We start from the raw sequence: 12,679 nt of genomic DNA on the forward strand, positions 1-12,679 counted from the left end.
CATTAATAATGGTTTCTAGTTTTTTTACTACTATTACAGTAATTTTTCTTTAATCGGATTATGCAAACAAACCGGTTATTATGCTCTAACTGTGTTAAATTATTATCTGTTATGTTTGATCGTAAAATGGCATTTTCAAAAAATTATTTCAATTTAGTTGTTAGCGTTTATTTAGCCTTATGCGGGGTTCACACTGAGCTTGCCTAGCATTTAGCATATAGCGGGTGGGCGTGTTTTCATGTCTGGCGTGTTTCGGCTTTATGATTTGCGCTGACATGTTCACACTGGTTTCCATAGAAACAAGACGTTAAAGTGCTACTGCACGATGACTTTGACCGCACTTTATCTGAAAGAGCATGTTTCAATCTATAAATACCAACCTCGCCCTTACTTTTTAAGGCTATAATTATCTCAATAAAAATTATCAAAACTATGGTTTTCCACGCGCTTGTATTTTTGGCCACGTTCCGCCTGCATTGCGCAACACGCAGATTATGACGTCAGTTGGAGTCAGTCAGATCGAAGCGACAACTGGTTTTACAAGTCTTTTACTAGTTTTAGTTTAGCTAGTTGTGTTTGTCCTAGACCTAGAGGAAGGAAGTTTTTTTTCGCTGCTTCGATCTTGTTGCACGTGCTTTTTATGTGAAGACAGGTAGTATAGGCTCTTTTTGAAAAAAATAAGCCAGGTGTGTTGACTTATCCATTGAAATTGTTGGTGAAGGGACAGACCAAAGCTGTCATAGGCCATGCAAGGTAAAGTACGGTACATCTTAACCAATGTTATGTGACATTCTTGTAAGCTTCAAGTCTTTAGTTCAAATATATAAAACTTTTAAAACAAAACATTTCTCTTGCAACTTCGTTTCTTAGATTATTGTAGTTCTGAGCCAAACATTTAAAATGGTGAAAATTTGCTCTATCTATCACACAAAATTTGTTTCTGGTGCAAAGGTGACATTTTTTGCCTTTCCTAACGATTAACGTTTGCGAATTAACTGGTGCAAGTTTGCTCATCAAGTCTGCAAATGGAATGGACCCTTCCCTACCAGTCTTATCTGCTCAAATCACTTTCTTGAGCAGGATTTTGAAAATTATTTTGAAGTTAATATGGGATTTTGCAAACGTTACATTCTGAAAAAATCTGCTGTTCCCACCATAAAATGTACTTCTGCTACCGGTACGTCTGATGCTACTGCATCTAAGCTGGATAGAGATCATCGAATGCAAAAGCGGACAATAGTGAAGGTTTGTAGTTACACAATAGAAGCTATAGAAATAGGCTGCATATCCTATGTAATGTTTTTAGGCCTACTTGTTTTAAATTTTATGAACATACAATGTGCCATCTGCTCAAAACGATTAAGTAGTTATGTAATACCGGTACCACTGTTATTATATAGTCTAATTACAACAGATCACAACCTTGCAAAACAGCAAGGTTGCAAAACTTACTGTGTTGCTTACGGTCGGTACTTACTTTGACATAACACCTTTTATCTCTCAATTGGGATTAACAACTTTTGGCTCAGAATATGTGGCTTAGCAATTTTTTATACAAATTTGATGTCCAGATTGTTTTCTTTCCTAACTTTTACAGAATGTAGCTAGTGGGATTCATAATCTGATCATAATTCAATGTTGCCCAAACTACAATTGTGCTACCCAGGTCTTCATATGTGTTCAGGAGGTGCGTGAGACATACAGTAATCTGATATTAATTGTCAATTTTTTGTAGGCCATGAATGATGAAATGGGTGCGGGTTCGACCAAGAAAAGTAAAACCACTGCATCTCAACAAGCTGTGCCGTCTGCTGCTGAAGATCCCATTGACGTTGCTATGCATGATGAGATGACAGTATGTAGCCTTGCATTGTTGTATTGATGAACCAACATAATTAATATAGGCTACAGGTTCAATCTAATGTGCTGCTTGTATTCAGTTACGGGTGATGTCCTCCTCTTTTATCTCTGGTGGTGGCCGAGGGGTTTATCGTTCAATCATATTTCATTCTTTTTTTGTAAATTACCCAGTAGTCAAAATCACCGCATAATGCTGTTGCATTAATCTCTTATGTACAATTCAAGTGCATCTAATACTGGCATGGTACCAATTTCAAAACGTTATAATCTTCAATGGTTGTTAATAAAGCAAAGTGTACTTTACAATACATATTAGGTATTGGAGGTTGCGGAATGCGGATGTTGACAAACAAATGGTTAGCTGCGAGTTTTCAAGTGAGTCATTCGGATGTTTCCACCCGGTGTGAAACAGCATCTTTCCAATCCAAGGCTTGTCAGGTTTCATTAAAACAGGAGCAGACTACAAAGCGATCTGTTGGTGAGTCACATCAATAAGTGCTTATCTGCTATCTTTTTTTTAAAGTTTGATTGATTCTGCAGTCAATGTTAAAATGTTTCTTTTTGCTTATTTACAACTACTCATAACAGTCTATTGTGCCACTACTACAGCATTAGTTCTCAACAGGTACCCAAACGTGGTTTGGACGAAATACCGTGGGCACGAACACTGAAACAATGTTGCTTTCCGGTCTGGTTAAGCCAGTTGCATCTTCTACCCCACTTAAAAATAGAGATGCATCTGCTCATTCTTCATTTTTCTATCTGTCGTCTGAATATGAACTATCCGAGAAGTCGTGGGACACAACAATTGAAGGGCAGCAATATTTGAAATAAAATAGTCAAAAAGATTGGTGGAGTATTGTAGAGTTACCTTAGTAGTGTAACAATTGCATGTTATAACCGGCATATCTAGTATGCTCTTAAAACATATCCATTTGCATATGGGTGGAACCAGTATATGAAGTATATTCCTTCATTGCCTTGTAGGCTATTAGGTTTACATTTCTATTGACATCTCTTTTTCTTATGAGTGCGTTCACTTGAGCTTGTTTACTGTTCATTGTTCAACAGCCTTTCAAGAGCTGGTTGCGTAATTGTTCCATTCATTATTAAACGACTTGCTGTTACATTTCCCAGGCAATTCAGGCTGGTCGCCTATAGGCAGGTGCTGGAGTGGCTGTTGGATGGAGAAGTTCTGGGCAAGTCCAACAGAGTCGTGCTGCCATCCTGCATTGTGTCATTTATCCGCAGAAAGTATCCCAGTGACGATGGAGACTATGCTGGGTTCCAAAGACCAGTGTTAACATTTTAGTCTTGATTTAACCTGGTTTATTGCAACCGTTTCGTTTATTTTTATTTTTCGATTTGGTGTTTTTTGGTTTGGTTTGTTTTCGATTTGTGTGTCGTAATGTGATTTGTCATCAGTATTGTATGTTGGTTTATCCTTTTACTTTATGTCTGCTTCAATTTGGCTTATTCTAGTCTTTTTTTAGCTTCATCTAGATTATTTTTATAGAACGGAGATGTCAACACCGCCGAAGACAGTCCCAATGAATGCTAAAGCGTTATCGCATGATAGTCGACTGTACTATGTCCTGCAATACCGTACAATACAACATAATAATAATGTTATGGTTTTATTTATTGTCGCTCTACAACAGCTAAGGTCTTTTAGCGACAGGGCTCATTTTTAATTTGTATCAGGTTTACAATGTTATCACATTATTACCCGACTCATTGTCACTGCGCTATGCAGGATAGAACACAATCGGTACCGTTTTTAAAGTCTTCGGTTTGACCCGACCTGGAATCGATCTCAGATCTACCAGCACCAGAGCCGAAGGCAAAACCACTCGGCCACTGAGCTGGTGTACAATACAACATATTTTCGATATAACCAAGTTTGGCTGTTGTAATCTACGAAACTAGCCTTCGGCGATGGGCTTCGCAAACCACTGCTGGCACACAAGCATGAACAACTAAATTTGTATAATGCTGGCTGAGAGATGCGTCTTCACTATGGATGCCTTATAAATTTGCGCATTCAGTAGCAACCAAGCCTATCTCGGCTAGTTTGGTCTCGACTCCAACTGACGTCATATCGCTAGGTGGCGTTGACGAGTTTGCTACTTCCAGGTAGCGTGAGAGAGAAGCGCTAGAGAGCGTGAGAAAAGGGTCGGTTTCTCGGGTAGCCACTTTAACAAGTCGAAATTCTGCCACTGCGAATGACTACAATGCAACCGCTAACCAATCAGAACATGTTATAAGAGGCTACCGTCCAATTGTGATCCTTCTAGCACTCATCCAGAGAGTTAATGCTTGTTTTGAACTTTATTTGGTAATTACAGAAGAAAAAGAGCAATAGCAGTAGTGGGAATCGAACCCGCGTCAATGAAATAACTACTTTCTAGCCCTAACCCCTAAGCCAACCAGCTGACAAAAAATCCATCACTTAATTTGCTTTCTATCATCTTCTTTTCGCCATTTTTTACGTCACTTAAACCGTAGCTTATGATTGGTTGGCGGTTTCATTCTAATCAATTTCAGTGGCAGAATTTCGACTTGTTAAAGTGGCTACCGGTTTCTCGACTGTGGGTCTCAATTGTAAGGAAGTGAGTTATTCAACAGGTTCCAGATGTCTTGGCAATGGATTCTAGCCTATGTTAATTCAATCGTGCAGTTGCACTTTAAGCGTGTGGAAGCCATTGACTAAGTAAGCTTGTTCATATATCCGTTGACAAACTTTCAAAGTTATAACAAGACCCGATATTGCATTTATATCCACTCTGATGCTTCGTCAACAAGAAAACTTAGTATTTTTTTTAAAAGTAGCCTATGCAAGAAGATTAGGCTACTTGCAAATAACAATGAAGTTTTTCTTCTGGCATAGACCTAGGCTACTTTAAAAAAAGTTTGTTTATTGTTCTTTACAAGTAGGCCTAGTCTAAGCCTACTCCACTTCGTGGCTGATTAACCAACAAAACAAACTGAAGACGGTAGCCTACGGTATTTTTAATAATTTTTTTACAAAACATTTATAGCCTATATGGTTGGTGCGGACCAGATTTCAAAGAAGGGATGACCTGGGAGAACAAAATCTTGTGACATAATTGAGGAATGCTTCCATCGTTAGTTTAGAATGAGTAGTAGGCTAGTAGGTCTACCTTAGATGATCTGTTTTCTTGACAAAACGTGACAGATCCGCTTTGTCGCTTCTACCCTTTTTTAGACCTCTGCTATGTTTGCCATATATTATTTTTCGTTGTGATGGTCAGAATAAAAACAAACTGCAAGCGCAGGTTACTTTTATTTCAGCGATGTTGGGAAATACAATTGGTCATGAATTTAAGTGGCCCATTTGTGAAATTTTATTTGGAATCTTGTGTTAACTTCTCCGCTTCTCTTACAAGTTTTATGGTTTGCCCTTAACCAAGACGGTCTTGCCTTAACATATTTCCGCATCACGACTGTCCAAAAAGTACAGGCTGTGGCTGACATCAGATGCTCTGCAAACATCAACACTCAACAGTCATCATATAAGACTGGCAATATAGGCTACAGCTACACGCGTCGGGCTCTTCTTTGCTCTAAAAACTACCAAACCAAGCACGGATGTACCGAAGCAAGCAACTACGGGGTACCAGTAACTTATATTGTAAGGCTTCGAAGTTGAGGAAAACGAAAATTGACGATAACTACAACGTAACAAACGTAAAAATATGTAGTATGAGTCAAGCCGAAGATAGTGTAGCTACATTCGTATCTACACTGGGCAAATAAGCCTAGCATAAGGCTTAGGCACATGATGAAACCAAGACCTGAACATACACTGCAATATTGAATCCTTCGAAAAAGAACCTACACCAATCATCACTTAAACTCAGTCTACTCTAACGACCAGAAAGATTCATATGATAAGTGATATCAATCATACCAGTGGCAGTAAACGCTCTAAACACTGATTGAACCAAGTAACACAACGAATGATTACTATAGCCAGTAATAAGCTAATCTGGTATAAGCGTGAAAATGACGGTACAGTGCATATACGTATATAAGTTCACAGATCATTGTGAATGCACATTGCACAGCCCACATATTAGCAGACAATAAGCACTTTTATCAGCCACACATATTAAAGTAAACTAGATATAAGCTACAAATTCAAATAATTGCCAACAATATAGCCTACAGAACAACATAGGCTATACTGTATACTGTAACCAGGGCTGTGGAGTCGGAGGAATTTTGGCGTACCCGGAATGGAGTCATTTAAAAGGCTTACTCCGGATTGATACAAAATAATGAAAAACAAAATTTTTGTTTAGACTCTTTTCAAAAGAATATAATTTCTTGTTCGCCGTATTTGGGTCTAAAACTTCACCTGAAAATAGAAGTGCTTGTTTTTGTTAATTTTGTAAAAGTCGCTGTATCAATTTCGATCATAACTTCGATGAAATTGAATTTTAAAAAAATGGAAAACGATAAAAATTATTAAAAAAAACGGAAATCCTGAAGCCGGAGTCGGCTAGTTGTAAAACGAGGAGTCGCATATTTTTCGCCCGACTCCACAAACCACAGCCCTCTCAGACAGCCACTTTATCTGGTCCAAATCTTTACCAGATCGGGTACGATTTTGACCAGAAAGAGTGGATGTCTGGGTTGCATATTTATGGTGTTCAAATAAACTCAAATGAATGGAATAACGCCAGTGCAAACCACATTGTCTGAGGCAAACTTCAAATCACTACAATAGGCCTACATACAATTTTAGTGCCAAACTCCCCTCCAATCCTTTATCACTTTTCAAACCAGTCACATTGCAATTTGCAACAAACTGATGGCAAGCAGGTGATCAAGAAAAACACAACTAATTTGATGTTCACGTGCGCTCACATATCGCGGCAGATTATGTAGCATGCTAAACTAGTAAACGATTAAAACAAAAAAGACGATTTTATGCAACAGTTACAAAGCATAAAAAGACGTGCAGTATGAGAGAAACAGAGTATTCTTAACAGTCGTTGAACATTTATAAAATAGCGATTTTCAGTTGTTGGCAATGTAGCAAAGTGAGCGCATTTGCCGCAAAATATCCAGTTCATTAGACAAACAGTTACATGTATAACACTTAACCGACCCAACAAAGGGAAATTTCTCAGGCTCAAGCGAGTGGGATTCAAAAAAGTTTAAAATGTTGAGGAGAAAATAACAAACCAAAAGATTTTTTTACAATTCCAAACAATGTCATATTTGGAGGCATAACCGATTAACCGTTACAGCAGTTTAGATTAGAAGGTATTTGTTTGAGACCATGTAAACTGGGGGAAGAGTAACAAATATCATCTGCAAACTTTATGTGATTAACACAAATATTAAAAAATCAGACAAGTTAAATCATACAAGTTTATGTGCTTTTCTGTTGAATGGTGCATACATACTAAACACTGTGCGGCATGCACATATCAGAGGTGTGTTTGTCTATGCTTCAAAGTTTGGCGCGGTTAATCAATTGACTAAACAATGCTTCTTCATCTGTACTGTATGTAGCAGTAGACAGTGCTGTCTGTATTGCTGACGAGTTTTCTTTTAACATGGAGAGCAAACATTCCTGAAAAAATATTTAAGTTATGATGCAGGCCGTATAAAAAAGAACTACAAAACGTACTAAAGTTCCTTGATTTATGTCAAAAACAAAAACCTTCAACACTTAAGTAACAATATTTAAATAACATGCTTGGTCGACCTTGGATGTAAGAGGTGGATGTAAAAGTTTGTAGGTCTACAATATATAATGAAAAGCAAGCATACATCTTACATACCTAATTTGGAGATAGTTAATATTTTTAATATCAAGGACAAGGGACACAATTAGCTCGACGTCTGCTATAGTTCATACAATGCAATGCTTTTTCATGTCCTGATGTTACTTGCACTATCCGCATATCATCAGACAAGACAAAAGTTTTCTTTTTCATAATTGTATTTTATTTTCGTGTAAACTTTTTAGTCTTTCTAAAATACTCCCAACAGGACTGTCACATCATCACCTTGCATTTTGTGATTCTAGGTAGTAATTACCCAGTCAGTGAAGTCTTCAAAGGAATTTGTGCTTTGAAACAGAAAGTCATTACAAATTCTCTCACTGTTGTCATCCGGGTCTTTCAGTTCTACAGCTGCACATAAAATAAGCATTTGCAATTAACTTTTACTAATTTTAAGCATGAAATTTGATAATTTTAGCAGATAAATCTCCACAATAATTTATATTTGGTAACATGTATAATACGCTTAAGAGTAATTGTCATTGCAATACATTTATTCAGATTCACAGTGACATTGTTGAGACAATACTATAAAGTCACTCACTAAGTATAACCACACTCTCTGTCTCTTCTTTATACTTTGCAAAGATTCTACCACTAAAAGCAAGAAATTGAAAGCATTTTCAACAAAACTGAACACGTTATTTTTGTTATGCAAGTTTTGTGGAAAATATCCATTTAAAAGACTTATCTGCACAGGACTTACACAAACAACTTTTCGATATCTGTAATTTTAGGTGTGGTATTAATCATTTTCTCCCATATCATCATTTTAGAAACTAAAATCCTCACTCACAACATAGTAGTAGTATTTGTCAGCTTACAGTAACAGTATAGTCAAGTGGGGTAATTACTGGACATTTTGTGAAAACGTTGTAATATTTTGTACAAGGATTCAAGCTATTTATATGTAAAGTATCTTGATTGCAAGGGTTGGCCTTCATCTTTACATTACAAATTAACCTGATTCTCTACCATGTGCATTTTAGCAGAAATCACAAGTTTTCTTTGTCCAATAATTACCCCATCAAATGAGCGAATTATTGGACAGAGTAGGGGTAAGTGCTGGACACTGTCCAGTATTTACCCCTTATGTAAAAAAGTACTAGGAAGTTATTATAATTTGAATTCCTTGACCTTTCTGTAGTGAAATTAGATGTAATGTAGTTTTATGTTTTGTTTATCTATTACAATAAATGAAATTTTGTTTAAAATACAAGCCTAAGGTTCTATCTACTAAGCATTAGGGTGCGTCGCATGCCCCCAAAAATTAAAAAAATGATTGAAAACAAAATTATTTTTTGTGGGTGAGGCTTGACTAAAACAGCACAGTTACTAATTTTCAAAGGATTTAGTCAAGGTTTAGGTGCTCCACATCCCAATCGCCCGTATCCCCTTGTTAGCTTCACAATAGGGAGGAGTGAAAAAACTGTTTTTGCAAATTAAAAAAAGGGGGTCTATACCCCTGAAAAATTGGCAAAAAAACAACAACAAAACTAGTTTCAGGGAGTTTTGCACCCTCTATTGGCCATGCTACCCCCATTTAATTTATGTTGTGGACAGTGGCGTAGCCAGGAATTGTGAAAGGGGGGGTTTGTTGGCACTCAGCAGCGAGGGGTCCGGGGGGGCCTCCCCCAGAAAATTTTGAAAAATTACTTTGAATTTGGTGCATTCTGAGAGCATTTTCAACAAAAATGTGGGTATAAATATTCCTGTAAAATGGTGCTGTCCAGTGGCATATGAAAAGGATAAGATCATGTTTTCTTGGGCATTTTTCGGTAATAAAGCTAAGTCTCTATGTTTTCTTGTTGTTAATTCCTAGCTGAGATATTTGAATGTTTGGTATTGGCAAAACTCGCTCTTTTAATGCAGTTTCCTTTAAAATTAGGAAAACTTTGCTTCAGAGACATAGAGACTGAAAGCATCATTCTCAATATCGTGACGTCATATGTGTGCCAAAAGGGGGTTGTAACCCCCAAAACCTCCCCTTAGCTATGCCACTGGTTCTGGGCATTGTTAAAAAACTAGCTACTAAAAATACGCTATTCAAAATAAGTCTGCAGAGGCAATATTTCGTGAGCTATCATTCAGTGTTTCTGGTGAAATTACAACCTTCCAGTGTCCAACAATTACCTCAAAACCGAGAAATTGTTATGGGGTAAATATTGGACACATTTTGTGGAAAAGTGGATACAGCTGCTGCTCACATTATGGCATTTTTAGAAGGTTCCATGCTTTTCTAGTTAGTATTGCCAGTTTGAAAATCCAAATACCTAATAATGTTGCCTATATTAAAATGTTACTTTTATCACTTAGCTTCAAATTAATGCAAAATTTGACACCATGCATTCCAAGTCTTGCCAAAAAAAATGTAAAGTCAGATAAAATAAGAGTTGCAACTGATTCATTTAGTTTAAAGCTTTGTCTAAATAGATGACTAAATTGCAAGGTCACATTGCACACAGGAAAAAAGTAAGCAGGGTGTCCACTAATTACCCCGTCATTTCAAATGTCCAGTAATTACCCCACTTGATTATACTTATTCACAAGGCCTACGAAAGGGGGGTACGAAGGGTACAGCGTACCCTTGAGGGCCCAGGCCTGTGGTTGTTGGGGGGCCCGAAATTGTAACTTTATAGTTTACGCGAAAAAATGTTTGGTTAAAACCATCCTAAACGACTAAATTCAAGCATAAATGTTGTTATTCGTTAGTCCTTGGGGGGCCCATAATGTAGCAAAAGGGCTTAGAAAGAAATTAGGTGTCTAAAGTGGTGACTTAATGCCTTATGTGCAAACATGTTCTGTTAAAAGCACCCTAAATTAAATCATAAAAGTTGGTTATTCTCTTGTCCCGGGGGGGAGGGGCATAGTGTAGCAAAAGCAGGGTTGAGAAAAACCCGGGATTTTTTTAAAAATCCTAAACCGCTAGTTTTTTTTCATGCCCGGGTGTTTTTGGGCTTTTTTGTGTTCTTTAAAAACTATTTGAAAAAGGAGGCAAACTTGGTTTTGAATCTTTATCCTCGTACTGACAAAGCCTTGATAGGCTATTCCTGGTTGTTTCGCATACTTGTAGAGGCTCTTGAAGCAAGGCCGGTTACGGAGATTGGCAGAGTGAAATTTCCGATTGTTGAAGTCTTGTTACCTGGGAATTATTACATCCATTAAGTGCCACTGAATGGAGAGCAGTCCTTAGAATGCGTTGCTCAAACGCACGCCCCAAAAGTCGAACCAGCACCGCTTGATCTTGAAGCTTCTTCGTTCACGAAGTCACGCGCTAACCAACTGAGCTATCGGGGCGACTTAAACCTTACATTATGTCATTATTCAGATGCATGGGATAGAATTTAATCTAGGGTAGGCCAATGCCCTTCTCTGTTGTTACAAACTTGCATTTGATGATGCTCAGTCTTATCTGGCAGCAGTGCAGGGTAGGCCGGTACCCGGTCATTTGGTCGACAGGATGTTAGGTCGACAGAACGACTCATTTTAGGGTTAGTTAACAAACCTTTACCCTAACCCAAATGTCCTGTCGACCAAACGACCGGCTACGGAGTAGGCCTATATCATATGAGGGAAACGACATATTTATCTTCTTTCATATTCAGTATTATTGTGCATAGCTTATTAAAATTAAAGAATAGTTTTATTGCAGGTTGATACTATTATTGCACACAAATGTCCAATTCTGCAGTAAAATGTTGTATGGCGTGCAATACGCCTAAGCAAACATCACACGTTTTGCCCAAGACAAAGGGGGCCCGGAGTGAGAGGGGAGCCCAGAATGACTCTTCGTACCCCTAGTGAAAATTTCTCTCAGAGGCCCTGCTTATTCGAAGTGGTTATATTAACCATGGATGCAATCAAAAAGCATTGTTATGTAACAAGTGTTGCCAAGGATAGGGTTAAACTAAGAGTTTTGCCCAGGATTTCAAAATCTCCTAAATCACAAGGTTTTGTTTCAACTACTTTAAACTTTACTCAAATTATGGAAAAATTTCTTATCTGGTAACACTAGTGCTGTAAATATAGCCACGCCTTTACTTCGTATTGCTAATTTAATCCATGTGTTTATTCATCATCAACAACATCCCTGTTCATCAAATACGTAAATAAAGTTTGTTTAGATAGCTCAGTTGCTACCTTGCAAATAAGCATTACGTACAGTCATACACTTAAGATTAGTATGGTGACACAAAAGCAGTAAAACACGCAGTGAAAAACCAAAACAGTATATAGAGTTTACAAAAATAAGAACAACAAATGTTGTCACACACGAACTAGATTTCTTTTCAGCTCACTGACATCAGCAACAGTGCAGTAATGTTTTTTTTACCGTTTCAGCAACGTTTTCCAACTAATTTGTTTTGTTATCAATCTTTAGCCTATTTAATATTTTTTAAGTCAGAATATAAATTAATAATTACCCGGATGGCCTAAATCTTTTTTTCATTTCTTTTTGTAACTTTTTCTTTAACTTCCTGTCTTTGTACCCATTATGCTTTTCATCGTACAGAGCAGGAACATTTTAAGTTATAACTTAACGTACTAGTTTTTTATTTAATGGATATTTTATTTTCTAATTGAAGCAATGTTAACTGCAATATAAAAAAATTAATACCACTTGATTGATATACCGGTAGTCTACTCTATGTCATGACTTCGCTTTGTTTGTCTGTTTGCTTTATAAAGTACCGTGCTAAATTTTACTTTTAAATCACAGAGCTAGCCTATAGATACCAAATACCGGAACATTGTGTTATACCGGTACTGCCCTGTATTGTAGCAGGCCAAGTAAAATATACTCACTCAGCCTCTATAGATCCAGGGCTAATAAAACAGCATAGCCTACGATACTGTAGCCTACATATTCCAATTCAGTATAATACATCTAAACCTGAACTACGTACGCTTTCATTTATTTGCCAATTATATATAAAGTTGTAAACTGTATTAGCTTAGCCTTGTTGATCTTTTTGCAATAAGGTTGTTTGAAA

The 12,679-nt window shown here is 37.2% G+C and overlaps 1 protein-coding gene and 1 long non-coding RNA gene across 4 annotated transcripts; one reads left to right on the forward strand and one right to left on the reverse strand.

Moving 5' to 3' along the window:
- The first annotated feature begins 565 nt into the window (after positions 1–565).
- Positions 566–3,480, forward strand: LOC145770364 (uncharacterized). 3 transcript variants are annotated; one of them, XM_082581988.1, is made up of 5 exons: positions 566–1,245; positions 1,736–1,855; positions 2,177–2,338; positions 2,486–2,675; positions 2,998–3,480. In XM_082581988.1, the coding sequence occupies exons 3-5, from the start codon at positions 2,194–2,196 to the stop codon at positions 3,170–3,172; spliced, it is 510 nt and encodes a 169-aa protein (XP_082438114.1). In that variant the 5' UTR covers positions 566–1,245; positions 1,736–1,855; positions 2,177–2,193; the 3' UTR covers positions 3,173–3,480. The 3 variants fall into 3 exon arrangements, with proteins under 3 accessions (XP_082438114.1, XP_082438116.1, XP_082438115.1); XM_082581990.1 differs by having other exon boundaries at positions 2,486–3,480; XM_082581989.1 differs by lacking the exon at positions 2,486–2,675.
- A 2,044-nt stretch (positions 3,481–5,524) lies between these two features.
- LOC145770837 (uncharacterized) lies at positions 5,525–12,269 on the reverse strand. Its single transcript, XR_014289179.1, has 3 exons — positions 12,110–12,269; positions 7,942–8,036; positions 5,525–7,471 (listed from the first exon to the last, which is right to left on the reverse strand). It is a non-coding gene; the product is annotated as an uncharacterized LOC145770837 (long non-coding RNA).
- Positions 12,270–12,679: the final 410 nt, after the last annotated feature.

The sequence above is a fragment of the Aplidium turbinatum genome, chromosome 5 (genome assembly GCF_918807975.1).
Source record: "Aplidium turbinatum chromosome 5, kaAplTurb1.1, whole genome shotgun sequence".
Classification (NCBI taxonomy): Eukaryota; Metazoa; Chordata; class Ascidiacea; order Aplousobranchia; family Polyclinidae; genus Aplidium; species Aplidium turbinatum.

What these genes read in the sequence shown, in the direction of transcription:
- LOC145770364 (XM_082581988.1), top strand. Translation starts at nt 2,194, where the DNA reads ATGCGGATGTTGACAAACAAATGGTTAGCTGCGAGTTTTCAAGTGAGT. An exon ending in GACTACAAAGCGATCTGTTG is followed by an intron (nt 2,339 to 2,485) that starts GTGAGTCACATC and finishes AGTTCTCAACAG; the next exon opens with GTACCCAAACGTGGTTTGGA. An exon ending in TGGGACACAACAATTGAAGG is followed by an intron (nt 2,676 to 2,997) that starts GCAGCAATATTT and finishes TACATTTCCCAG; the next exon opens with GCAATTCAGGCTGGTCGCCT.